At 39.1% G+C, this 27,021-nt stretch overlaps 1 protein-coding gene across 4 annotated transcripts in view; it reads right to left on the reverse strand.

The window, feature by feature from the left end:
• The window catches only part of COL17A1 (collagen type XVII alpha 1 chain), an 89,787-nt gene that overhangs the window by 46,263 nt on the left and 16,503 nt on the right, over positions 1 to 27,021 (reverse strand). For 3 of the 4 annotated variants that reach the window (XM_072995584.2, XM_072995585.2, XM_072995583.2), the window contains exons 5-24: positions 24,808 to 24,939; positions 24,305 to 24,352; positions 22,777 to 22,812; positions 21,480 to 21,527; positions 20,521 to 20,664; positions 19,602 to 19,757; positions 18,808 to 18,879; positions 17,245 to 17,313; positions 16,424 to 16,525; positions 13,376 to 13,540; positions 11,316 to 11,405; positions 10,555 to 10,599; positions 9,028 to 9,177; positions 8,008 to 8,211; positions 6,702 to 6,722; positions 3,617 to 3,643; positions 2,487 to 2,513; positions 1,606 to 1,668; positions 1,305 to 1,409; positions 68 to 130 (exon numbers count right to left, since the gene is read on the reverse strand). In XM_072995584.2, coding sequence (XP_072851685.2) covers positions 68 to 130; positions 1,305 to 1,409; positions 1,606 to 1,668; positions 2,487 to 2,513; positions 3,617 to 3,643; positions 6,702 to 6,722; positions 8,008 to 8,211; positions 9,028 to 9,177; positions 10,555 to 10,599; positions 11,316 to 11,405; positions 13,376 to 13,540; positions 16,424 to 16,525; positions 17,245 to 17,313; positions 18,808 to 18,879; positions 19,602 to 19,757; positions 20,521 to 20,664; positions 21,480 to 21,527; positions 22,777 to 22,812; positions 24,305 to 24,352; positions 24,808 to 24,939 — 1,767 coding nt within the window. The remainder of the gene's footprint in view (positions 1 to 67; positions 131 to 1,304; positions 1,410 to 1,605; positions 1,669 to 2,486; positions 2,514 to 3,616; positions 3,644 to 6,701; positions 6,723 to 8,007; positions 8,212 to 9,027; positions 9,178 to 10,554; positions 10,600 to 11,315; positions 11,406 to 13,375; positions 13,541 to 16,423; positions 16,526 to 17,244; positions 17,314 to 18,807; positions 18,880 to 19,601; positions 19,758 to 20,520; positions 20,665 to 21,479; positions 21,528 to 22,776; positions 22,813 to 24,304; positions 24,353 to 24,807; positions 24,940 to 27,021) is intronic. The other variant, XM_072995587.2, reaches the window with a different exon arrangement.

Genomic DNA, 27,021 nt, shown 5'->3' on the forward strand with positions numbered 1-27,021 from the left:
AAATCCATCACCAGCTACCTTGTGTTATAGACCATTACTGAATTCTAACACCAGATACCAAATTTACCTTTCAAACCAACAGAACCTGGGGCACCAGGTGGACCTGGAGATCCGGGATCTCCAATGGGACCTAGATATAAAAATGGGAAAAAAAGTTAGTAATCTATTGAAATTTGATTCCTTCTGGCCTATTTCTCCTTAAATATAAAACACCACAACCAAATATTCAACACTATTGCTCATTCCTACACCAGATGCTTCTCTTTCTGGTCCTAGAAATGAGACATTGTTCATCCAGATGGATGTTGGGGTGCAAGCAGTAGGTGGTATGTGAGGCAGCTAGGTTAACCTTTCCCCCAAATGCAACATAAGGCCATTGCTCACTTACAGTTAGGTAACTTTGAATAATGGCCATTAAATAGCATTTTCTAATCCCCTCTTCAGTCACCTCAATCCTCAATGTCATTGAGATAACTAGGACTCTGGATAGACAAAGTATTGTTTCCCTAGTCACAAAACAAATTACCAGATGCCATCTTTTATTAGTATTTCATTATTTATTTCAATGACAAACATTTTGCAGCCTTTATGCTGAGTATCTGAATAAGATACAGTTTGATTCTTAACCCTTATTTTATTAATATTTCATTATTTGAATGACAAACATTTGGCAACCTATATACTGAGTATCTGAATAAGATACAGTTTGATTCTTAACCCTTCTGTATCTGTGATTAACGAATAATAAAAGAACAACAGGCAACATATTATGGGAAATAAAGCTCATCTCTTTTGGCCACAGTGTCCATGCTTTCTGACATTTATGTCACTTGGACTTATGCCACTTGCTCTTATTATCCTAGCGGGTAGCCATATTTTTGTCAGAGTACTGTTGTTTGGGTGATTGCACTTATGTCACAGTTATCATTCTAACTATGCAGCTGAGGACGATTATTTTCAAACTCTGACACTCCTTAGGATCATAGCAGCAATTTCTGAGGAGAAGATAAATAATGGTAGAACAGCTTTCTATGTATGGTGATAGTCACCTACCCCTACTGCATTTCCCCAGCTGTGTTCAGATACAGAGAAGTGTTGAGTGTGTTTTGGAATGTACACCACCACAAGGCATTTCCTAACAGACTGAGTCTATGGAAGCCCCACAGCACATAAATTCTTCCCCTACCTCTGGTAGTAGTTTTTCAGAATCAAAAAGATATTTATAAGGGAAGCAATAGTTTTGGAACCTTCATAATACAATAATTTTATTATGGAGAGCAACAGGTCATAATGCAATTACTTACCTCTGTCACCTTTTTCTCCAACTCCAGGTGGACCAGTTTCTCCACGAGGTCCTGGAGGTCCTTCCCGTCCTCTTTGTCCCATAGGACCCTCCATGCCAGTTTCACCTGCACAGAGTTAGTAGGTTAGGATCCTCATCTCAAAGTATGCTAAGTCCTACCTAGTACACCTCCATACTCGCTTTGATGGACCACAATGGTCACAAATGAGATAATAACAGAATTTGAAGTTTGACTTTCCAAGTCTATGCATGTTCAGTCTATTCAATCTAAGAGGGTGAAGTGGCTGGCCATGTTCACTTACCCATGCTGCCTTTCTGTCCTTTTGGCCCTTCTGGCCCAGGGTGACCTATCGAACCTGGAGGACCTGTGAGAGAGAGAACAGCTCATTAAAAAGAGGCATCTTACTCTCTGCTCAGAATGGGGGAGAATGGGAGAGGCTAAAACAAAATCAGTACTACTAGTTTTGTTTTGCTTTGAAACCCAAAATTAACCATGGCAGAAAGTACATTCATGAATGCTTCATTGATTCAAAATGTCATTGGTTGCATATCTATTTAGATTTACAAACGTTTGTGTCTGATTTTGATTTTACTACTAATTTCTATAATGTAAACCCACTCCAAACATTGTTAGTCACAACTACAATGCACCCATATATATCAATAGACTAGATACAGGAGAAGTATCTAGGTTCTTATCTGCTTTATTTATTCCAATGATTCTATTTGGAGCTAACTTTGGATTTAGCCCATTGGTGTTACTATTTCAAATGAACTCCAATGGTAATATATTTCATATTAAGTACTTGATTTTCATGTTCTTTGTTTGGCAAATTGGAGGGCAGATTTTTGAACATCATATCATAGTCTCCTAATACTCAGAGATTATAAATATTCATGAGGATATCTAGTGTGGCCATAGTGGATAGAGCAACAGACTTGGACTCTGTATAGTTTGGAGTGGGTTTGAATCCCTAGTCAGCCATGGCAACTCACTAAGGATGCAACTGATAAAGCCATTCCTTGAATATCTCATTTACTTTGAAATCCCTATTAGCTGACAGCACATAACTAACTAACCAGCAGTGATACCATCTTGATATTGCGATTTTCTGCTTTTTTTCACATGCTTAGAAAATACACAATTTGCTGGTTTTGACAGTGCTTCCTAAGTGGTGCTTACCTGGTATGCCAGGGAGCCCTTGATCTCCTGCAAAAACAAAGATGTAGAAAATTAAGATCAGTTCTTTTAATTTCTTATTTATTTATTTATTTATTTATTTATTTATTTATTTATTTATTTATTTATTTATTTATTTATTTATTTATTTATTTGCCAACCACCCATCTAACCAATGATCAGTCTGAATAGTTTACAATCACATGACATGAAAACAATGTAATTAAAACAAAATTTATTTAATTAAACAATTTTAATTATATATTAAACAGGTCAAAAATAAACGGTGGTAAAATAAAAGGCTTATGGATGGCAAATTTCTAGCTCAGCAGATGTACTCTAGGCAGATGTTTAAAACTCTCTTGAAAGATACTAAGGATGGTGAATTGCAGGCAAATTTCAGTTGACAGTTCATTCTGAATGCAGGGCACAACTGCCAAGAAGTCCCGGTTCCTTGTTCTCTCCTTCCAGGCCTCCCTTGGGGTTAACATTATCAGCCGTCCAGGCTGGGAGGAACAAGTAGGACAGGTATTCTAAACTGGGAGTAGGCGTTCTCCCATTTACCAAGGTCCCAAACCATTTAGGGCTTTATATAATAGAACCTTGAAACTCATTTGGAAACATACAGGAAGCCAGTGTAGGTTGGCTAGGATTGGGGAAATATGGTGGTGTTTATTTTTTCCCCTTACTCATTGGGCAGCCATATTCTGGACATGTTGAAGCTTCCTTAGGCTGGCAACTGTTGCAAAATACAAAAATCAAAGGGAAACTAGGGGCCCACCTGTGCTCAACAGTGTCGTTAAATGTGAAAGCCTGTACCTCTGTTTCTTTGTACCACTCTGAAATATGTCCTTTGCGAATCAGACTCCTTTTTGTATAAAGGCAAAGTGGCAACATTATACACTGAGATACAGAGAAACTGAGCAAGACTTTCCTTGGCATCTAGTGGCTGACAGAGCCCACGTATTTTGAGCAATGCAAAATTTCTCTTTCATCTCTGACAGTGTGTAGTCCCAGGCTAAGAATTCCTAATAGCCGCAGCAGTTCAACTGTGTGCACTTAATTTCATATAAACAAAATTTATTACGAATACATATTTTTAGTACATGGGTACAGAAGAGTTCTAGACATACCTTTTGGTCCTTGGGCACCCATATCACCTGAGAGAAAACAAAATGGTGGAAAAAGTTACTCAATAGTTTAAACTGTTTTAAACCTGCTATTGTTTTATTTATGTTTTGTATATGTTATCTTGGAAAACTCCTGTAAAATGGCTTGTATGTGCTAGTAAAAACAACTTTTGACAGTAATTAGGTATTACTTGTTACAGCTAAAAATCAAGTTTGTATCCATTAGTTACAGAATTGGTCATTCAAAAAATAAATAGTTGCAAGTAACTGTTACTATGTTGCTTGTTACTAGTTACTTCCAATTACTGGTTTGAAAAGTATTTTCAGGCTTCACATATTTTGTGTATTTCTAGATAATTCATATTTAGATAGGGTGAGATGTACAACCAAGGGTCTGTTGTGTCAGCTCCACATATAAGCTAAAATATTTCTTATGTCATCTCACTATATCTATGCCATCTCACTATATGGAGAGAGAGAGAGAGCAAGAGAGAGCACCTTCATGGATTGCTGCCTCATCATGGTGAAGGGGCTTGAGTAATTCAGAGAAACTTTGGGATATGCCGTTCAGGGACACCCAAGATAGACAGGCCATAGTGGAGAGTTCTGACTAAATGCAATCCACCTGGAGCACAAACTGGCAAGCCATTCCAGTATCCCTGCCAAGAAAACTCCATGGACAGAAACAAAAGGCTAAAAGATATGATGCTGGAAGATGAGTCCCTCAGGTCAGAAGGTGTCCAACATGTTACAAGGAAGAGCAGAGGACAAGTACAAGTAGCTCCAGAGCTAATGAAGTGGTTGGGCCAAAGCTGAAAGGATGCTCAGCTGCGGATGCACCTGGAAGTGAAAGGAAAGTCTGATGCTGCAAAGAAAAGTACTGTACTGCATAGGAACCTGCAATGTAAGATCTATGAACCTTGGAAAGGTGGATGTGGTCAAACAGGAGATGGCAAGAATAAAGATTGATATCCTGCGTGTCAGTGAACTAAAATGGACGGGAATGGGTGAATTCAATTCAGATGACTATCATATCTACTATTGTGGGCAAGAATCCCATAGAAGAAATGGAGTAGCCCTCATAGTCAACAAAAGAGTGGGAAAAGCTGTACTGGGATACACTCTCAAAAATGACAGAATGATTTCAATATGAATCCAAGACAGACCTTTCAACATCACAGTAATCCAAGTTTATGCACCAACCACCAATGCTGAAGAGGCTGAAATCGACCAATTTTATGAAAACTTACAACACCTTCTAGAACTGACACCAAAGAAAGATGTTCTTCTCATTGTAGGGGACTGGAATGCTAAAGTAGGGAGTCAAGAGATACAAGGAACAACAGGTACGTTTGGCCTTGGAGTTCAAAATGAAGCAGGGCAAAGGCTAATAGAGTTTTGTCAAGAGAACAAGCTGGTCATCACAAACACTCTTTTCCAACAACACAAGAGGCGACTCTACACGTAGACATAGAAGCAGAAGACATCAAGAAGAGGTGGCAAGAATACACAGAGGAATAACATCAGAAAGATTTGCATATCCCGGACAACCCAGATAGTGTGAGCCAGACATCCTAGAGAGTGAAGTCAAGTGGGCCTTAGAAAGCATGGCTAACAACAAAGCCAGTGGAGGTGATGACATTCCAGTGGAACTATTTAAAATCTTAAAAGATGATATTGTTAAGGTGCTACAGTCAATATGCCAGCAAGTTTGGAAAACTCAGCAGTGGCCAGAGGATTGGAAAAGATCAGTCTACCAATCCCAAAGAAAGGCAGTGCCAAAGAATGCTCCAACTACCGTACAATTGAACTCATTTCACACACTTGCAAGGTTATGCTCAAAATCCTAAAAGGCACGCTTCAACAGTATACGGACCGAGAACTCCCAGAAGTATAAGCTGGATTCCGAAGGGGCAGGGGAACTCGAGACCAAATTGCTAACATGCGCTGGATTATGGAGAAAGTCAGAGAATTTCAGAAAAACATCTACTTCTGCTTCATTGACTATGCAAAAGCCTTTGATTGTGTGGACCACAGCAAACGATGGCAAGTTCTTAAAGAAATGGGTATGCCTGACCACCTTATCTATCTCCTGAGAAATCTATACATGGGACAGGAAGCAACAGTTAGAACTGGATATGGAACAACTGATTGGTTCAAAATTGGGAAAGGAGTATGACAAGGCTGTATATTGTCTCCCTGCTTATTTAACTTATATGCAGAATACATCATGTGAAAGGCAGGACTGGAGGAATCCCAAACCAGAATTAAGATTGCCGGAAAAAATATCAACAGCCTCAGAGATGCAGATGATATCACTCTGATGGCAGAAAGTGAGGAGGACTTAAAGAACCTCTTAATGAGGATGAAGGATGAGAGCGCGAAAAATGGTCTGAAGCTTAACATAAAAAAAAAAAAATAAGATCATGGCCACTGGTCCCATCACCTCCTGGCAAATAGAAGGGCAAGATATGGCGGCAGTGACAGATTTTACATTCTTGGGCTCCATGATCACTGCAGATTCTGACAGCAGCCATGAAATCAAACGACGTCTGCTTCTTGGGAGGAAAGCAATGACAAACCTAGACAGCATCTTAAAAAGCCGAGACATCACCTTGCTGACAAAGGTCTACATAGTCAAAGCTATTGTTTTTCCAATAGTGATGTATGGAAGTGAGAGCTGGACCAAAGAATTGATGCTTTTGAATTGTGGTGCTAGAGGAGACTCTTGAGAGTCCCCTGGATGGCTAGAGAACAAACCTATCCATTTTGAAAGAAATCAACCCTGAGTGCTCACTGGAAGGACAGCTAAGGCTTCAATACTTTGGCCATCTCATGAGAAGAGAAGACTTCCTGGAAAAGCCCCTGATGTTGGGAAAGTGTGATGGCAGGAGGAGAAGGGGATGACAGGACGAGATGGTTGGACAGTGTCATCAAAGCTACCAACATGAATTTGACCGAACTCCGAGAGGCAATGGAAGACAGGAGAGTTCTTTATTTGTTATAATTTTTCCTTTGTTTGAAAAATCTATGAACAATAAAAGAAATTCCCATAAAAGATTAAAATAGTAATTCAGCAAATGGTTACCTTTTTCCCCTCGGAAATAACCTGGAAAGAAAAAAAAATCAGAATGACAATAAGATGCAAAAATAATGCAAAACTTTTCTGGTTAATACTATAGCATATGACAGAATAATCAGGTGGTATGTGTGTGGTTTAGAAAGCTGGAGCACTTAATTCCAGTATCCTTTCAATGAGTTTGATCCCCACCCCATACAATTACCCTTTTTTTATCCACATAATTTTATAGAGGATCCAGATACCACTGTTCTTCATTTTTAACCCACCTGTGTTCTCTGACCATTCCTTCTATTTTGTATTCTTATTGGAGAAAATAGTACAGAAAGTCCCCTGCCTGGAGGAACGGCAGAGGAGAAACAATAGAGCTTGTTTCCCAGTTTTGAAAATACCAAATTAGCTTCTCTTGTTTTCTGACTGGTCACTGTTTGCAAGGAGACTATTGCAGCTGAAACTGCAGTGACTCTAAGAAACACAGCACTTAAAAAACATTCTGAGAAATTCTCAGTCCCTTCCCCCCCATTTGGGGTATACCCCTGTGGTAGGGGAGGGTGGTGGACCCACCATTAGGCAAAGTATGGCATTGCCTCAGGCAGCAGCTTTGGAGGACTGTGAAAGTGCAACAAACTGTTTTTATTTTACTTTGTTTTAATTACATTTCTGCTGCTGTGAAGAGGAAGATCCTTGTGGGATTTTTCCGCTTTGGATCCTTTTGAGGTGAAAGGTGGAGCAAAAATATTTTAAATCAATCAATCAATAAATAAAATAACATGGCAGGCTTTGGTACAATGCACTTTGACTTGAATGAGAAGACGACTCTTTTTAAAGTGCATTGATAATAAACAATACTATCCTCTTTTGAGAGACGCTATGTTTGCTGCAGCAAAACAAGCCAAATGATTAACTGTACAATTTATTTATTGCCAGCTTTATCACTACATTTATCTTTTATGGACTCGAGTCTACTTGACCTCATGCAACTGGTGAAATGGAGTCTCGTAGATACTTCTGCTGTAATCAGTCTTTACATGCTGCAAGACTGTGTTCTCTCAGTGCAGATAATTCTTGATTGTTTGCAAATTTTTGAGTCCTCTTTTTTGTTTCAGTGTTCTCTCCTGTTATGTCTATCTAATTTGCCCAAAGATGTAAACTGGTTTGAATTTAACTCACCCTATGTAACCCAGCTTGTTTATATCTTTCCCTCCATTTTAACAGTGTTTTAGGAAAGGCAATGACATCACAGAAGAAGTCAACATGTTTCTGACAAAGACAGTGCATTTTGACTGAAACCCACATAATTCTTTGGATGCCTCACCTTTATTTATCTCTGTATCTAGCCGGCTCTTCATGAGTGACCATAACTGATACTCATTCATATCACTCAGTGTTGCTCCTAGTCTGGCATACTTTGCATCCTTGCTTATATGTACACTTTGGTCACTATCAGGAGGAACTTGCCAATAATTGGCACGGGATTCAAGGCTCTCCACACGGGATTTCAGCTTCCTTACTTCCTCCGCTGAAAGGTTCAGTGAAAACAAATGGTCAAATATATTTATTTGTAATTTAATCCAGAAACATTGCTTGCAATCCCCATGCCTCCATACTGCATTAAAAAATTGTCCCTGAAGAGGAAAGTATGGCAATTAGACAATTAATACAATTATAGACAATTACCTAGAACTGTACAATGCTGAAGGCAGATATTTTAGAGTTAACTTCAAAGAAGAAAACAGAATTCATTGGCAAATGTACATTTACCACTCCAGAAAATTCTGTATAATACTGTACATACTGGTGACCAATCAGTCTAGATTGGCCAATTTTCTGTCCTTCTGGTCTGAAACAAAGTGCCCTTGGCATTCAAAACAGAAGGTTCTACCATCATTGTTACGGCTGGAGTGGAAGAGAAAGTGGAGGAACATATGACAACTTTTTGCAGCTCAGGAAAGCTGCTAGCCAATGGATCATAGTCAAAAAAAGGGAACTTCACCAAGATCTATTTCAAGCTCTGACAAAGAATTCTAAAAAACAGAAGGACAAATAAATACAACTGGAGGCACCAAAAACATTCACTCACATATCCAAGAGCTGAGCGGTAATACTTACTCCTCTTCCCAGATTCTTAAATGTATTCATGATATTAATGGGCATATCATGTGCTCTATGTTGTTTTGGTGCATGCTATGCATGTGAATTATATCAATATACCCCTATGCAGCTTTGTCCTCCAGAGGAATTCCTGCCAACATTCCTATGAAGGCACAAAGCCGTTCCCTTTCTTAAGCTATAACCTAGTGCCTATCCCTGAATCCCTTCTGTTTTAACCTCTTACCTAGAGCAATAAGCCCAAACAAGAGCCCAAGCAGCAGCAGCCAGGCCAGGAGCAATCCCAGGAGCCACTTCCACCAGCTACAACAGGAGGCACAGGGACACCAAGCTGGAGCAGCACCTGCCCCTCCACATCCATCATCACCTTGGATTTCTATAACAGAAAAAGTCAAGAACAAGTGAGAATCAGACAATGTAGTGTTACAGCAAAAGCTTTTGGCTAGGGTGTGTTCATAATGCTAAGACGGCTCCAATAGATTCTACCCAGATTTTTACAACTACTATTTTTTTTCCAATATAAAAGTCGTGAACAAACTGTGACAATCAAACAAATATCTAAGTACATTTGTTTGATAGTTATACTATCTTATCTGGAATCCACCCAATGTTGTCTCCCTCAGATAATCGACTGCTTTTCCTTGGATGCATTTAAACAGAGGATGGACTGCCATTGGTTGGGGGTGCAATAGTTACTACTTGTATTGAAGATCCCACTCTGTGCAGTGTTTCGGACTAGATGATTTCTGGGATCCCTTCCAACTGCTGCAATAATTCTATGTGTGCCACCACTGCAGCGACTGTGATTCTAGAACTTCTCTGAGCAACATTAAACTGCAGCTTCTCCTACATTTGGCATCTTTCCTTATATGCATCTTATTCTACTTTCATCTCATTTAATGATGACTAGCCAAGAATAATTATTTTTCTTTCCTGTGGCCTTAATTTCCATCAGTTTTCTTCCTACTAGGTTTAGCATTCTAAATCTTTAATGCACTCCATTCCTCTTTCTCTCCATATTATCTTTTTTTGTTTGTTTGTTTAAACGGAACAGCTCATATTTGGTGAAGGTTGGTATCATATACAGCCTCACATCATGAACTATGCACTAGATATACTGGTTTTTAATTGTCAGTCCACTGATGAAAAAGGTAAAAACAATGGGTGTAAGAAACACTTCCAAGTTTGTCTAAATACTTCAAAGGGGGGGGGATCCTGTTCTCCTTAGGAGAAATACTTCCAGATGTTCTTGGACTTCAACTCCCAGAAATCCTGGTCAGCAGGATGCAAGAACATCTGGAGGCCCAAGGCTGGGGACCACTGTGTTAGGGTACAACTACACTAGCAGTAAGGAGACACCTAGTGTGTATCACTTGGGAATGGTCCATTCACACAGAAATGACTCCTGCAAATATAAGTGATTTAATAAGCAAGCTGCTTAAGGATATTGACAAATTAATCATTTCTCCTCCTTGGCAGAGGGCAGAAGAAGTGGAAAACTATTTTGACTGTATGTCGACTATCACTGATGCTCCATATCAGTTATATATATTTTTAAAAAAATTCTTTGCCTTTCCTTAAAGGGCCAGTTGAGTAGTCAAATGCCCAGTCTGGAAGACTACAGGGGCTCATAAGAGAACAAACTGACTATTTTTTAAAGCTGATTTTTATGCATCATTGCTTACTACAGTATATCAGTATCACCCAATAATATTTTAAATCTAATGTTTTTAATCTAAAGAAGTGCATCTACCTGCATAGGTGGCTTTGTCCTTTGTTGAAACAGATTTTAACCCTCCTATCAAAAGAAAAAAGAACAAATACATAGCAACCTTTCCACATAGAGCAGTCACACTCTCTGTTAATGAATTTTAAGCCATTGCAGCAGCTGTTAAGGCAAATAAAAATCATTAAATAACTGTTGCAATGTGGCTTTATTGGTCAGAAAACATGGACATTGCTTCACATTTTTCACCCTTAAGTCTGGAAGTCGTTGAAATCCACAGTTAAATTTAGCTACTTGGGATCCTTTTTGGGAGAAAAGCAGAATGAAAATAAAGTAAATAAATGAACACATGCTACAAATAAAGGCACAAAAAAAGCCACAAAAAAGGGGCGAGAGGGATATGAGATGCAAAACAGCTATATACAGCTTCAAGGAATGTAATTTAAAAAGATTTTTAAAATAAACACTTTGATGGGGCCTAATTTAGGACATAATCTTACTTCCATCTCAAAAAATTGAAACAGGTAAATCTTTATTGTTTCCTAGACATGACCTTGTTGTGAAATAGGTGTGCATGAATGTAATGGAGCAGAAGACTGCACATGTGGCTATTCTGGTTAGGAAACCATAAATTATAGACAAGTTCAATTGACAATCCTACTGGGAACTAGTCAAATGCATATTATTCATGATAATATACACATATGTACATAGTTACATCTATATGCATACGTATATGAAAAGAATTTCAAAGGAAGGAACTTTGGTTTTCCCCATCAAGAGCTTACCATTTGTTTCTGATTTCAAGTAGGAACCCCCGCCATAAGAGGAAGACATGGCTTGTTTGTCTTTTTTAAGGGTATCTTCTGCATAAGAGCCTACAGAGGACAAACCAAAATAAATTTTGCTATAGTTTAAAGTAGACCTCACACACAGCTTGTGTAAATTGGCCTAGCTCCAATATCAACAATTCCCTCATTCCTAGTCAGTTAAGTCCTTCCAGTCAGCCCGTTAGAAACACCAGTCAGAAGGCATTGTGCAGGTATTCTGTCTAAACAGACGTGTGGGGGAGATATGAAAAGAGACAGAATTGGTGGGGTTAAAGCTCTGATGATTAGAAATGAGATATAACATCTGGACTCTGTAAAATTCCATGTTTTGGGTAGAGTAATTCTCATCTGAAATTGTGTGGGTGGGTGTGCATGCAGACATACACTGTCAAGCCAACTCTAATTTATGGCAAACCTTTCCAGCATTTTCTAGTTAGAACTCTTGATTTCTGTCAAATCCCAGAACTCACTGTATCTAGATCTCAGAAGAGGTTTACCTTTTCCTTCTTCTAAAGGTGCCCTGGGATTATACAGCTTCCTCAAGGCTACACAGGCTGGCTTTTTTCCTGGGAAACACAGTGGGGCATTTAACTCCCAGTTTCTAGCTCTGCAGCCAGATATCTAACACACTGAATTACCCAGTCAGCTATCCCATCGTTAATACATAGGGTGACCACCCTGTGCCCCAGAAATATTTGTCTCCTACATGCTGGTTTTACTTGAACATAAAATGCAAGTAAGCAATGCTTTCCCATTTAGAAATAATCTATAGTATGCTGTGGAAGATTTGATTGGTCTAAAACCTCCCTGAGAAGTAACGGGGTGATATATACCCTATTTCCCCTAAAATAAGTCCTAACCTGAAAATAAGCCCTAGTATGATTTTTCAGGATGCTCATAATATAAGTCCTACCCCCAAAATAATCCCCACTTAAGTGAAACCCCGCCCTCCAGCATTGTACAGCAACCAGAAGAAGATGACATGACTGTATCTGAATAAATGTAGGTTGTTGTACATGCAAAAAATAAAATATCACCTGAAAATAAGCCCTAATGTGTTTTTTGGGGCAAAAATTAATATAAGACCCTGTCTTATTTTCGGGGAAATAGGGTAATTCCACCCATGACTGACATCATTGTTATCTTAGCAGTAATGCACAGGGAGCAGAGATGTAACATGAGACTCAATCTAGAAGGCCTATTTCCACAACTACATTGACTTGGATGCATCCTAGTTCCCACCTCACAGCAAAACTGGCATATTTATCAGCCTGTTATTGGAAATACTCAAAAAGCTGACTTTGTGGGAACAAGCCTTCTAGTTGATGTCTCATGTTACATCTCTGCTGCCTGTGCATTATGGCTAACATAACAATGGTTTCAGTCATGTGTGGAACACAGCAATGGATATACAGAACTACAGTAGCTGGCAGAAGGTATAAGTTAGCATATACAACATTTCACAGACTACAACACCCATATCATTATGTGAATACATGCCCCCTTCCAGTTTAAGGGCTTTGGCAGTTCACCAAAAGTGGTTTCATATGATATTTTGCTCCATGTAGACCACACTGTCAACATGAGCCTCACAAATGCTCCGACGGACAGTTCAGATGTCCTAGTAGGTAGAAATACTGGATTCTTCTCGAGATAGGACTAATCAAACACAAATAAAACACAAAAGAAATAGCTCACACAGGGGCACACAAGGGCCATTTCATATGTCCCCACAACAGTATGGAAACAGCTGGAAAATACTGATGAGGAAAGGAAGGAGCAATGTCATTTTCCCATTTAAACTTTGGATTGGCATAAACTGAGGCCTTAAGTAACTTCCACAGTGCTATTTTCTGAACTGTTTCAAAATCATCAGTAAGTGTGAGTCACATTTAACGTATTGTGTTTTTAATTGTGTGAATTTTAATGTTGTGAGCCGCTTTAGGTCCCTTGTTGGGAGAAATATGGCATATAAATAAAACGAATCAATAATAATCTGAAACAGCAAAGAAACAAACCTCCACTGAGACCAGTACCGGATGCACTAAAAACTTTCCCACTGTCCTTAGTCATGATTAACAGTTCCATCTCTTTTTTGGGAGTGATGTTCTCTTTCTCTAGGAGGAGAAACTTGCAGTCCTTGCGCAGGATGTCATCATTTTGAGAGGTCGTGGTGTTGGCAGCTGGGTGGTATGGAAAAGGCAGAAGATGAGGAAGGAGTCAAGGACAGTATGCTAGATGCAGAACAACTCCAGGAATCTTTAAGTTTTGGACAGAAACTTTTTTCAACCTCAAAAATCTGGAGAACTCATCATTTGGATTTCCAAATTTAGGATGAAACCTATATAAAAAGTCAACGGGTTGATGGCTACAGCAAGAGTTCCTATGGAACTAAATATGGACCACAGCACCCTCTGGAGGCTGCCCTGATTCCCAGCATACCCCTCAATCCCCCCCCCTTCTAAAGTAAACATTGGTTCAAACAATCCCCTTACACTTTCTTGAATTACAGTAGAGGTACAATTTTACCTCGTTTTCAGGGGCCCTCAAATCAAATAAATTTATTGTCATAGTAAGTATATACTGTACATAGTATACCCATACAACGAAATTCACACAGACACCCAGAGACCTCAGCACCCTGGGGCTACTATACCCCTGTGTTTAAACTAAAAATAAATAAATCTGAATCCTATATGGTGAAAGAGACCTTTTTCATTGTTTTTTAAAAAGGGAATGTCTACGAAAATATATTGGTGGGAGTGACCAGAGGAGATGGTGATGATTTGGCCCTCCAAGGTCTGAAGTGGGCATGTACAGCCCCAGCATCTCTGGAGGCTGCCCACTTCTGGGCAATAGGATTGGGCAAAGCCCTGTAATGCAGGCAGGACACCAGAGAGGTTCCCATAACATATACACCAGCGGAATCTCTCAGATATGCTGGCAGAATGGCTTTGTTGGCAGTGATGGAGTCATTATGGCCTGGCTCACTCTCTTCTGACATGTATAGGAATTTGTCAGGCATCAATGGCCTTGCCATCAATATGGGCACTTTTGTGGTATTTTTGTACGTTTTTTTCTGCTATGTTTTCCCTTGGTGAAAAAGTGCAGCATATATCTAGGTCTGGTATAACTGCAGTATAGGGTTGCTCTGCCCATTCCAGACACTAATTTAGGCCTATCCAAATGTAATATTTGGGCAAAAAGAATAGAGTTTGCTTTGTGCCTTAAACAGTTTTTTGAGAGGAAGAAAGACACTATGGTGAAATTTTCTGTAGCATATAACTCCAGCTGGGAAAACTCCTTCAGTTGGATTTCTTCCTGACATAGCTGTCAAAGGCACAGAAGCACCACAGCACAAAGCAAAACATAAAACAACTGGAACTCTTATCCAGAAATGGAAAATGTGGTTATATCCAAAATATACTTCTCTTATATAATTTGCCTCTTGCCTGCCAGAACTTAGAAAAGCTCACTGCAGAATGGACTGGTAAACTTCCCTTTGTATTCCTCATCAGTGATTCCATACTCTTCTATCAACATTGACAGCATCACCCATATCACAAAACACACATGGCTAAAAGTCCATATGGGTAACAGCAGAGAATTAATGTTTGTGCTATTCCTAATGTCTTGCTTAAGATACTATCTTCTTATTACAGATGGGGCAGTTCCCCATCTGTTTTCAAGAGTAACAGCTCTTGAAAACCTGAACTCTGGAATTGCCTGCAACACCCTATAGTACATATAAGAGATGCAAGTAAGAACTTGTTCCCTGCCTTTAAACAAGATGGCGAAAAGGAGAAAAAAAGATTTACGGAGTTTATCTGTTTGGATTTAAAACTCTGGGTTTGGCTTTGCAATTAAACAAAATAGTATGCCTTAAAGGTTACTCCACTTTGAGAAAAAGTTCCTTCAAAACAGGCATTGAGGAAAAGATGACTTAATTCTCCAAACGTCTTTATATGCTGTTTTATTTTTATTTCCAAAATATAACAGCTGCCTCTAGTGGTCAATCTGGATTACAACATTTGGTAGAGTTTTCTTGTTGCTTACATAATTTAAGAGGCTGATTACACAGGCATTTAGCCCACTGTTTGGTCCGCGAGCTAGAAGGATAGCTGGTTCACTCCTAAAGATGGTGAACATATGACATTTTTGCGGGAGCAAACAAGCCCACCTTCAGACTGGTCTTATCTTCACTTTTCAGGCCCTGGTCAGCTGGTTGGTGACTAAATAGTGTTGCTAGGGGGTCTGGTATGCCATTTAGGGTGATCCTGGCACCCCAATGGCATACAGACCCCAGGAAACCTATTTGGTCCACACCAATTAGTTATCAATTTGCCGATATCCTGAAATGGCTGAAAAAAAGAACCATTCCAAGATACTGGCAAATTTAAACTGCTTTGACTCTGTGGAGCGGCTGAAGAAGTATGTGTGGGATTTTTTAAAAAGTGTATTAGGTATATATATATTACAGTTAGATAAATGTATTAGTTACAAGTATACCTATTACAGATAACTAATATATTTCTCTTAAAGGTCTGGTTGAGAGCCTGCCCGCAGTTGAATCAGGCGGCTTCTACATTTTTGGTGCAGGCTCTGTTTTGGTTTGTTTCCAGCATGTGTGCTTATTGGAATACACCAAAAGCGTCTTCTTTTGAAATGCCAGTATCTTGAATCATCTTGAGACGGAGGGGCTCCAACACTCTTCCTGATGTCATGCATGAAAAGATCCGAGCACTACTCCCCAAAGTTGCTCTTAGCACTTCTGTTCTTCCTTTAAACACTGTACATTTCTAATAGTTGTGGCAATTGTCTGTACCTCCAGAAACCAAACGGAGTGGGAAAAACCCTCTGAGGCAGATCACCTTCCAGATTTGACATCCCAATTAGGGTCTCAAATTTCTGTGAAAGCTGGTGGTGAATTGGCTACAGGAAAAATAAGTGCAGCATTTCCAAAAGAAGGCATACATTTCCTCCTTTTCTAATGGACTGTTAGAGGAGAGATCCCAAGAGAGACCTCCTCTTCTGAGGTGGACCTCCTCCTCCTCCTGCAGGCTTACCTGTTGTAGATGAGGTGTTACCAGCTGTAGAGGAGGTGGACACACCAGTATTGGTCACGCTAGAACTCTGCATGGTATTTTTCTTCACTCCATAAGTGGTTCCTATTGAAGGGGAAGGGAGAGAAAGAGAAAACTTATTCAGTGCACTACTGCTGGACAACAAAGGAAGGGATTTAATACAGTATCTGTTTCCCCCAGCATTGGAAGCACTCAGCAAAACAAAGGGAAAATGGTACATCTCTAAGAAGAGGCTTTGGTTGTTAATAAATAATATCCAGAGGGGCAGCCATATAGGTTCATTACAGCAAAATCAGCTAAGAGGCTTGTAGCACCTTAAAGACTAACACAAAGAAATCTGATGGTACTTTGAAAATGGAGCAATTTACTATAACAGAAGCCTTCGTAGACTATAGTCTATTTCATCAGGAAGTGTTGAATTACAGGTAAATATACATATATGGAGGGGAGCAGCATTGTGAACAGTATGAGATCAGAGTGAAATGAAATACAGGAAGCATCGAGGCGGGCAACCATCACTTTTCTAGAAACCTCCTACAGTGGTCTTTCCCAGCCGTATGTGAGCCTGGCATTTCATGCATGACCTCAACCAGTCACAACTGAGGTTAGTGAATACACATAGCCTCAAACTGGCTACAAAACATGTCTGCCTGTGATTACTCTTAGCGGCAGCTAATCAAAGTCTATACAATAAGGAGTACAGAACAGATTTTAAAAATTCTTCTGCCAGGGCCTTAATTCACACAACTCATATACGCCACCCGAAATGACTTGTATCTTAGAACTTTTCCAGTATCCCTTACCAGTAGAGGTTGTAGTGGCATTGGCAGCACCAATTGTACTTGGAATTAGGTTGTTTTGAACTCCATATACTGTAAAGAAAATTATCCTAGGATGAGATGCAGGATTATAAGAAACAAACAAAGGTTGCAACTACATGGTCAAATACTATGGAACTTACTGTGGGTGTAAAATGGATGAATTCACTTTTTAAAAAACTGATAACATGATACAAAGGCCATTTTGAATCAGTCCGACCCTTTTTACTCCTGACATGGAGTTTTTATCTTCTGCTGCTGGGGACTTTTACTTTTTTAAAAGCAGGAAAAACGCAAATGAACTTTTCCTCATGTGATCAGTTGTGTTGTTCTCTAAAAGTATGGGTATGTGTGATTGGGGCTAGTATTCTGGTAATATACTAAGCTGTATGTGACATTTTGAACAATGGGGACACCCACCTCCATGATCTTTTTCCCTAGTTACCCCAAAGTATTTTTAAATATATATTTTAAAATAAGTCACTGAGTTTAGTACTAGATCACCTTATCACTACTTTGATTATACTAGCTTAGTGCTTGATCATGGACAAAAAAGAAGATCAAAATTGAACTAAAATAGAGACAATTCTGATAAATTACAGAAGAGTGGTATGTTTCTATATGGTATGTGTATATGTGTTTGTTATAGAGAATTTTGGGAAACTGTTCCCCTACCCCTAGTGCCATGCAACACTTTAAACAGTCCACCAGCTTTACAATGAACTATAAAAGGAGAGGTGAAGACTCGCAGAAGGCAGGATCAAAGGAAGGGGGTGCCGTAGACTCCATCAGTTTGAGGAGCCAGTATGGACACTGGCACCGAAATAATCTGCAGTCTCTGTGTAATAATCTAACCTGAACGTAAGCATAAAATAGGCTTCAAATCAAGCATCAGCAAAGCCAAATTGTTCCAATCCAGCTTGCCATTGCAGTTGCAGCCAAACACGGCTTTAATGATTCTCCCACTGGGATGGAAAGTCTGCAATTAGTCATCTCCAAATAATGAACTCCCAGCAGTGCAGACTCTGATGAGGTGTTGTGCTATATATCTCATATTAACTTCCATATATCTTCTCAGAAGTGCACAAATTCTGTAACCTCTCACAGTGGAATCAAGTCTTACAACTGGCAGATTTTCTTAAGATTTATGTTGGAGATTCAAAGGTTTAGGGATGCAAAATTTCCACAAATACAGTTCTGGCTAAGGGTGGTTTATTAACTGGCTCATAATATAGAACATGAATTCTCCCCAACTGACACCTTCTGTTGTAGAGCAGATCCCCCTTCCACTGTTCTGAAGTGCTTATTCTCAGTGGACTGTTTTAAAGAAACAATGGTTTTCTTTCAGGTTAACTAGAGTTTCAGACCATGCTTTGAACCCGGATATCTGCATCTGCAGCAGAGAAGATCTTAAAGAATACCACTGGAACTTTTATAAATAACTTTTATAGGCATACACACTTGGAGATCACCAACAGGAGGGAAAAGGAGAAGAACCTTGCATCACTCTTTCACCGAGTTGAAATGGTAAGATGGGAGAGAACATACCTGTGGAAGAAGTGCTGAGACCAGTGTTCAGAGTAGGGCAACTGGGGGCCAGGTTATTCGGGACTCCAAACACTGTAAGGGAAAGTAGGGAGAAAATATAAGAATACTCCATTCAATTTTCTTGTAGTCGACTGAGGAGTTAAAAGTATGTATCCACTAAAGAGATGCTCCTTGGAAAGGATGCAGTAAACAGGCTGAAAGGAGCCCTTAAAAATCATTACATTTTGTAATTCTCATCCACCCCCTGCCACCTTCTACCCTGAAATTAGAACCAGTTTTTTCCCCCAATTTTGTTAGTTCACAAATGTTCTTTTGCAGTTATTCAGTTGTAATTCAAGGCAAAGAGGTTATTAATGGGAAGACAATGTTTCGTAAGAGGAAAATGGATGACTTTAATGAGTGCATTGAGTTGTACAATAGAAAGAAATGCGCTCTCCTCTCTGAAACACCATTAATTGCAGACTCCAGAAAAGGCTGGAATTGTCCATGAATGCCATATTTTGAGGGGGAAAAATCTGGGCATAGGTTTAATATACAGAAAAATCAAACAGCCATTCATGCAGTTTGTCCTGGCGAAAATTTCTTTCCTAACAAGACCCCAAGAATCAAGGCAAGTTCAGGTGTTAACTGAAAAATTATTATTGTACACAATATTTTCAATTCTTATCCTTCCTCCATAGCCTTATAATTTATTGTATCAACCATGCCACCATAATAAATCAGTTCATAATTTTGAGAAAAAGCATTCTGCAGACATGAATGAATGCAGACAGAAAACAGTAAGGCTGATGTACCTGATCCAGTTGAATGGGCAGCTGTGTTGATCAAAGAAGAGCTTTGGGCCATGTTATTGTGATAGCCGCCAAGAGAAGACCCTGCAGGCAGGGTGGAGGACCACATGTACGATGGGAGGGCAGCATTCAAGATGGTGGTATCATATGTCCCTGACACTGGAGGGAGATCAAAGAAGGACATCCAACAGTGAAATGACACATTTAGAGAAATATATAGTATTTATGGCTATTGTGACATTTGCCCTCCAGTCCTGCAGTTCCTTCAAAGCACCATACAGGGGCAATTAGACTTGTACATGAAGCCATGCTTGGCTCTAAGTAACCACTCAGAAAACTCTATCACACAGAAAAGTAAAAATGATTTGCAAAATGCAGATCAAGGCATGCTCATGGGATAAGTATGTCATCTATCTCTTACGGAATTTCTAATTCTAATGGTGTACTAACTGCATTATTTGGTTTGACCCCAAAATTAGATTTAAAAACAGTATATAATTATTGGGCAAAGCTTCTCCCCTTGTTAGTGAAATGACATGACAAAAAATATTAAATCTCGATAAATCCTGGAGTTATTGGGAGAATGTGGTTTAGAACCAGGTTTTAATGCAAGAATACATGGAAAGGAGATTGGGATCGGTTCATAATTTGCAGTACATGGCCAAGGATTTCTTAAGTCCTAACTATCCAATAATTACACTGCCAAAATTACAGTACATTGTTGAAAAAGAGCAATAGGTGAAGATGAGTGGATTTTTTATGCACAGACTTAGTTGCAATCTCTTGGATACAGTCTCATTTCCCCATGTTTTGAACTCTTTTTCTGCACCTGTATGTGCATATGTGAACCCACTGCTCATGTTTTAATGAGCTCATGGAACCATCACCCCACTTTTGCAGACTTTCTGCTTGCAGGCTATACCTGACTGACTGCTTTCTGTCACCATCTTGGTTTCCACAACAGCTTTCTTAGGTATAGGGAGCGTGCCTGATGGGGATCGTGTTGGGCTGGCACTAGCTGATCGACTTCCCCGCAGCAGTCGCTTGACATCATCTAATTCTGTCCCTGGAGGAGAAGGAGAGAAGGGGCATGGGAGATGTAGGTCCAAACACTAATTTCAAATTTGTGTAAACCATATCTAAAAGCAGAACAAGTTAAAGGAAACAATAAAATTATTTCAGTTAGAAGTGGCATGCTGACTGTATCTTTAAAATAACAGTAAAATCAACTGCTAGTTGAACAAGAAGCCATATAGTAGAGAGAAGCCATATAGTTAATACCAAATCAGTGGGATTTACCTAAGTGTTAATTTTCCACTTAGCAAATGATTCAGTGGGTTTACTCTAACTAGAACTACCAATTGGATTTAGGCCAATAGATGTGGCTGGAGATAAATAAGGGCTTATTGTATTCTGCTTCATTTTTTATTCGGATGGTTGCCCCCTAGCAATCAACACACATATTACAGATCTTCCATCCCCTCACTAACAAATATACATGAAAAGAAAAAAAAAGATGGGAGAATTGATAGGAAAACCTGGGAGGATAAAAGATGACAATGTCCACACCACTCTAACATTTTGTGAATAAGGCATTACAATTGATTCATAAATGTTGCATCTGGAACCAGGACTCCTCCTCCAAGACCACATCAGTTGTAATTTAGCAGGTGTGTGATAATGACCTTTGCTCTTGCTTTCACCAATATAGTGCTGAGCTTTTCCCTGCAGTTAATGTCCCACTGATTAGGCAAAGAGTCTATGACATCATGGGGGGAAAAACCCTACCACTATGGAGAAGGTCATTGTTTCAAGTTATAGATTATTAAAGAGAGTCGGCCACCTTTGTTTCAGTCCACAAAAAGCAGCAACAACACTTACACCTGGTTGATGGAGAAGCACTTTGAAGCCTCACTCGGATTTCACTCTCTGTGAAAGGCAAACAGAAAGAAAAGACTCATTGTAAAGTGGACCATGTATTGGTAACCTGAAGTACCTGAACTTTAGAAGTTGTATCACAGTTGTCTGGTGCCTTTGTTTAAAATGTGCTTTGTCAGGCTCACCAGAATTGAAAGGAGTACAGTTTTGTCATTTGCTTTAGGTAAAGATTCCCCTTGACATTTAGTCCAGTCATGTCCGACTCTAGGGCGCGGTGCTCATCCCCGTTTCCAAGCCGTAGAGCCAGTGTTTGTTTGTAAATGATTTTCCTGCATCAGTGATGCAACCTATATAAAAGTGTGCCATACTTAAATTCCTAGTCCTCTTAATGAGGGGGGGGAGTGATAATAAAACTGCATCAGTGTATCTTCTGGACTGTGATGTAATGAACACATATGATTTATCCAACTCATCACCGTCCTGGATTACATGGGACTGAATAGGTATAACAGGCTTCCGTAATGACTGATATATAAGCAATGAATGAATGAATGAATGAATGAATGAATGAATGAATGAATGAATGAATGAATGAATGAATAAAGTTATATACTGTACATATTTTTTTTACCAAAAACAAGCCCACAAAAGAAGCCCTACTATTGTTTGATCTTAATGGAAGCACGTGAACCACAGAACATAATATTCTGTTTTGTCAAGAACGCAGCGGTAAGAATGGGTCGCACCCACCACCTTTTTGTTTTGTTTTGTTTTGTTTAGTACCCTTTTGTGAACATCAAGAACAGGGTCTGTCATCCTTAATTTCTTTTTACACACCAACTTTGTTCTTCTTTCCTTTTCCTGATTGTTGGAAGAAGTGGGAGGAAGAGGAGACCCAGGTGTTCTATGTGAGATGACTGGAGGTATGAGAAGATATAAAGGGAATGAATGAATGAATGAATGAATGAATGAATGAATGAATGAATGAATACGAGAAACCTTATGGCTGCTTTTTAAAAAAATAAATGGAAAGCAGATTGGGCCACAAATCTCCAGTGTTTTGTCTCTAGTTTCAGGTACTTATAGTGGTTCTGCCCGTGAGTTTGATCAACAGCAAGATGTAGCAACACAAATACCTACTTCCTAGATAAAACTGAGGAAGCTTTCAAGAGCAGCTCATGATGACATGGCATGTAGTCTGCAGATGAAAGAGAAAGGAAAAGAAAAACCCGCCTGGCATGCTCATGTTCTTTGAGCATTACTAAATTAATCTCTGCAAAATGGATATATTATATCTCACCTCGGGTTTGGCTTCGCCCTCTAGTAGCAGATGAACCTGTGGAAAGGAACAGAAATATTAAATTCAAGTGGTAGATGTTTAATTTGGAACAAAGGATCATTTTTATTGTGCCACCAAGGTCTCCAGAAAATTGACTACAACCCTTAATGTTGGCTTTAAAAAAAATTAACTCTAGAAATAAAAATCAAGTAAGATTGTGTCTTAGTACAATATAAATGGGTTTTTGAGGTTTAAAAGTAATGCAACATACTGGAAATCTCTCACCATTCTCACAGAGACAATCAAATCATTATATTTGTTTATGATTACAAGTGATGAACCACAAGCTGCATGGTGTTGTGACTTTTTTGAGTTATTGCAGCCTCCCAAGAAAGTATGAAATATTCAAGAATTTCCTCTTACCTAAGGAAACTGAAGGATGCAAATCCAGTTTGTAGTAATTCCTAATTTGATGCTCCAAAATGGAATGTGATTCAGTGGCATGTTCTGTTATGCAATTGTTAGAGAGGCTGTATATTTTTTTGCCATCATATTGCAGTTGCCAATTACCGTAATAATGATGACATTTGTTCTACAAAGCTATGTTGCTAAGCAAAATGACAATTAATGTCACTTCAATAAGATTGTTTCAGTCACAATTGTGTTCCCTCAATTATGTGTACCTTCCTTCCTCTCCCATTGGCAGCAATGTGGGAAAAGTTTTCTAAAAATACTGCTGCCCATGATATTTTCTGTGAATGATAATTCATTCAACACTGTCCAATGCCTATGACATCCTGAACAGCAGCTCCAGAAATGCATGTGGTTGTGATGGACACCCACCCACCCAGATACTGAATGACATTGTATTTTTTTTCTGTGCACATTTTCAGACTTTCACATTGTAGAGAAGATATAAGAACATACTGGGGCTGAGAAAGCATTACAAGTTGAGTTACAGAATTAGACTTCTGTCTATTAAACTCTCTATCCCCTCCTGCTCTGTGCAAATTTCTAGGGCCTGATTTGCAAGGTTCTTCCACTGATGTTGCACAACTACAAATGGAAATTCTAGAACTACAGTTCTAGATGGCTGTTGGATTTGCTATGAGATTTCAAGCACGGGAGCAGGACCAACCATACCAATAGACAGAGAGAGGCAGCTAAATTTTGGTGTCATGAAGTGAAAGCAAAATTTTACTTATTTAATTTATTGTTGTATTTTTAAAATCTATCACTTATGAGATTTGCTGCCTCAGATGTCAAAATAATTTGACCAGACTTGGTGCATGCCCAAACACATGACATATGCATTTCTTATCTACTAAATTATTACTATTGGAAAAAAAATCTATTTACTTTTAATAAAAGACTCTCCAACACAATAAATTGTGACAATTAAAAATGTATGCAAATAAATGTTATTTGTATAGAGGAAGAATGTGAGGATTATTGAACCCATGAATGCTAAATTCCTTGTCTGTAAAGCATTTAATATGTTCATTTCTGTAAGGTGAGTTTCACATTACTATTAATAATAGAACAGTACCAAAATCTTTTCTTGGAAATTCTGGTGAAGAATTTGCACTGGAACTCCCTGCAAGAGAAAGAGAATATTTCACTGGAAAACTTTACTGCATGTTGTTTCATATTGCAACAAAGCAGCTCAATATTCAATATCAGCACAGCAACTGATCTCAAAAGGGCAATAAGGATAATCTGGTGCTTTATTTTTAGATTAAACAGTGTCTGAAAGATAGGAGTAGAAGCTCTATTGATTAGTCTACTAAATAAATGAGGAAATAATTAACTGCCACTGCTGGAGTGTTATGTTAGATGGAATAGTATCATGTCCTAATGCAAATGGTAAAAAGATCAGGAATAAGTACCACAGCAGATATCTTTAATTTTTGGTCTACAGGATTCAAGAAGCCATCAGAGGAAGAAATGTGTCCAAACTTTTAGGAAGGGCAGTTATACATGGACAGGCTCTTATGACAGAGTGATCAGTCAATATAATCCAAATTTCATTTTTCCTTGATACTGTGATACCTTCATATGTTGCATGGCGGGTGCCATAGATTTTTCGTTCAAAGGTGGAGCCAGGTGATTTGGGGACAGTAGAGGAAGGAGCAGTGGCTTGCTTGTAGGAGGAAGAGGAGGTATTCATTCTAGCATTTCCACCTATAGATGAAACAAAACCTCCTCAGATACAGGTGCAATGGATTGGGCTTTGCTGGGATATAATCTTAGGCTGCATGAGCACTACAGGACTCACAAAGATGATCTCTCTCTTTGTTGTGTACATGTCAAGTGTGGATTTAGTTTGCCAAATTCTAGAGAGACCACCTTAAAGTGTTGTCATGGCAGGGAAAATTGGCGCCAACCGAGGTTTTGAAGACTCAGCAGCTTTCTCCTTAAAGGAGAGACTGTATGAGACTTGCTCCTGAGAAAAGACCAGGCTCTTAGCTAACATATAATTTAGGGAGATACTTACATGCTGCTGCTGCTGCTGCTGCTGCTACCACCACCACCATCACCACCACCACCTATGAGCCATCAAGTCAATTCTGATTTATAGTCATCCTTTTTCAACATTTTCTAGATAGAGAATACTCAGGAGTGGTTTGCCATTCCCTTTTTCTGGGGGCATCCTGGGGCTATGCAGCTTCCCCAGGACCACACAGGCTGGCTCTTCTGGGAGGCACATTGGGGAATCAAACTCCTAACCTTTGCAGCCAGATACCTAACTCACTGAGCTATCCAACTATCTTACACAGTATATACCCAACTCTTATTTAGATCCTATAGATCAATTTCACACTTACAAGCTTCAGTAACACTATCATATCTGACCCTCCTAAGCATGCACTGAGCCCAGCCCGCTTCAGTTCTTATTCCATCACTTGATTTGACTTAACTGATTAACAAACGCAGACTTTAAATTACAGTGGAAGTTGATTTTGATGTCAGCTAGATTTACTTAAGGATTTTACAAAGCACTTTCTTCCCATAACAGCCTGGTGTGATGGTTAGGCAACCTGTGTAGTTCACATTCTAAATACGTTCTATCTTACGGCGGAAAAGTCATGCTTCTAAGAACCGTGGGAGGGATAAATATCAGGATATAACTTACAAATTAACATTTCCATGTTTAAATATTGCACCATGCAATCCAATGCTCTTTTATAGATTGAATCTTAGTGGATTATACAGTAGTTGAATTATTTTTGCCACTACTTGCTAGTAAGAAAGACAGTTCTGGTCTCTCCTTCCTCTGGCTAATAAACAAGCTTTCCCCTCAAAGATGAATTTTGTTGTGGATTTTAAAAACAAAGAAAAACTGAAACTTGCAAAAAGACATCGTGGGCAATTGGTTTATTTTGCTTGGAATTATATGGCTTATATGTAGTTTGCCAAAAGACCTGGCCACTGTATAACTTTTTGCCCTTAGATATTCCTCAGATCTCCAAACAGAAGGACGGTTGTGATCTAAGAAGACACAGTCACATGAATAATGAGTGAAAGCCACCCTCCAATTTATGAAAAGAGAATATGTCCTTTGTAGCCTCAGCAGAGGCCTGGTCTCAAAAATCTGAGACAAGTATCATTCAGTGGCTTCCCCATTGCAGTGCTCCTAGAACACTGAACTTTTGTTAGGAAGCTTCTCCGTTACCACCCCTCCCACAACTCCAGCCCAACCAACTAACACAAAAAACCAAGAAGCAGACTCAGGAACACCAGGAGCTTTTTCACTCAAGAAGCTTGGCTTCAAATACCATATACTGTATCTGAATATGGAAATACACTTCTACATACAGGTAACTGAGGCAGTTGGAACACAATGATATCCAAAAAGCCATTTCAGCCAAAGAATCTTAGAAGATAACATACTATTTCTTCCAGATGAAGAGACTGATTCACTTGAAAGAGATATCTGAAGTATGAAGAGCGCTACAACATGAGGATTTATATAGAATTTGGACTACAAACAGAGCTTGGAATGTTGCATTTTAAAAACAACTTGTTCCACTCCTAATTACTTATTGGCATCTGTTGTTATGTGCCATGAAGTTGGAATTGTCTTATAGTTGGAACCAACTTATAGCGACAACAGAACTTTCAAGGTAGAAGAGGTATTTAAGGAGGGTTTTAGCAGTTCCATACACCAAGTGAGTTTCCATGGCTGAGCGGGGGATCAAACCCAGTTCTCCTGAGTCCTAGTCCATTACACTATCCACAACTCCACACTGGGTACTGCTCTTG

The sequence above is a fragment of the Pogona vitticeps genome, chromosome 3 (assembly GCF_051106095.1).
Source record: "Pogona vitticeps strain Pit_001003342236 chromosome 3, PviZW2.1, whole genome shotgun sequence".
NCBI classification, from domain to species: Eukaryota; Metazoa; Chordata; class Lepidosauria; order Squamata; family Agamidae; genus Pogona; species Pogona vitticeps.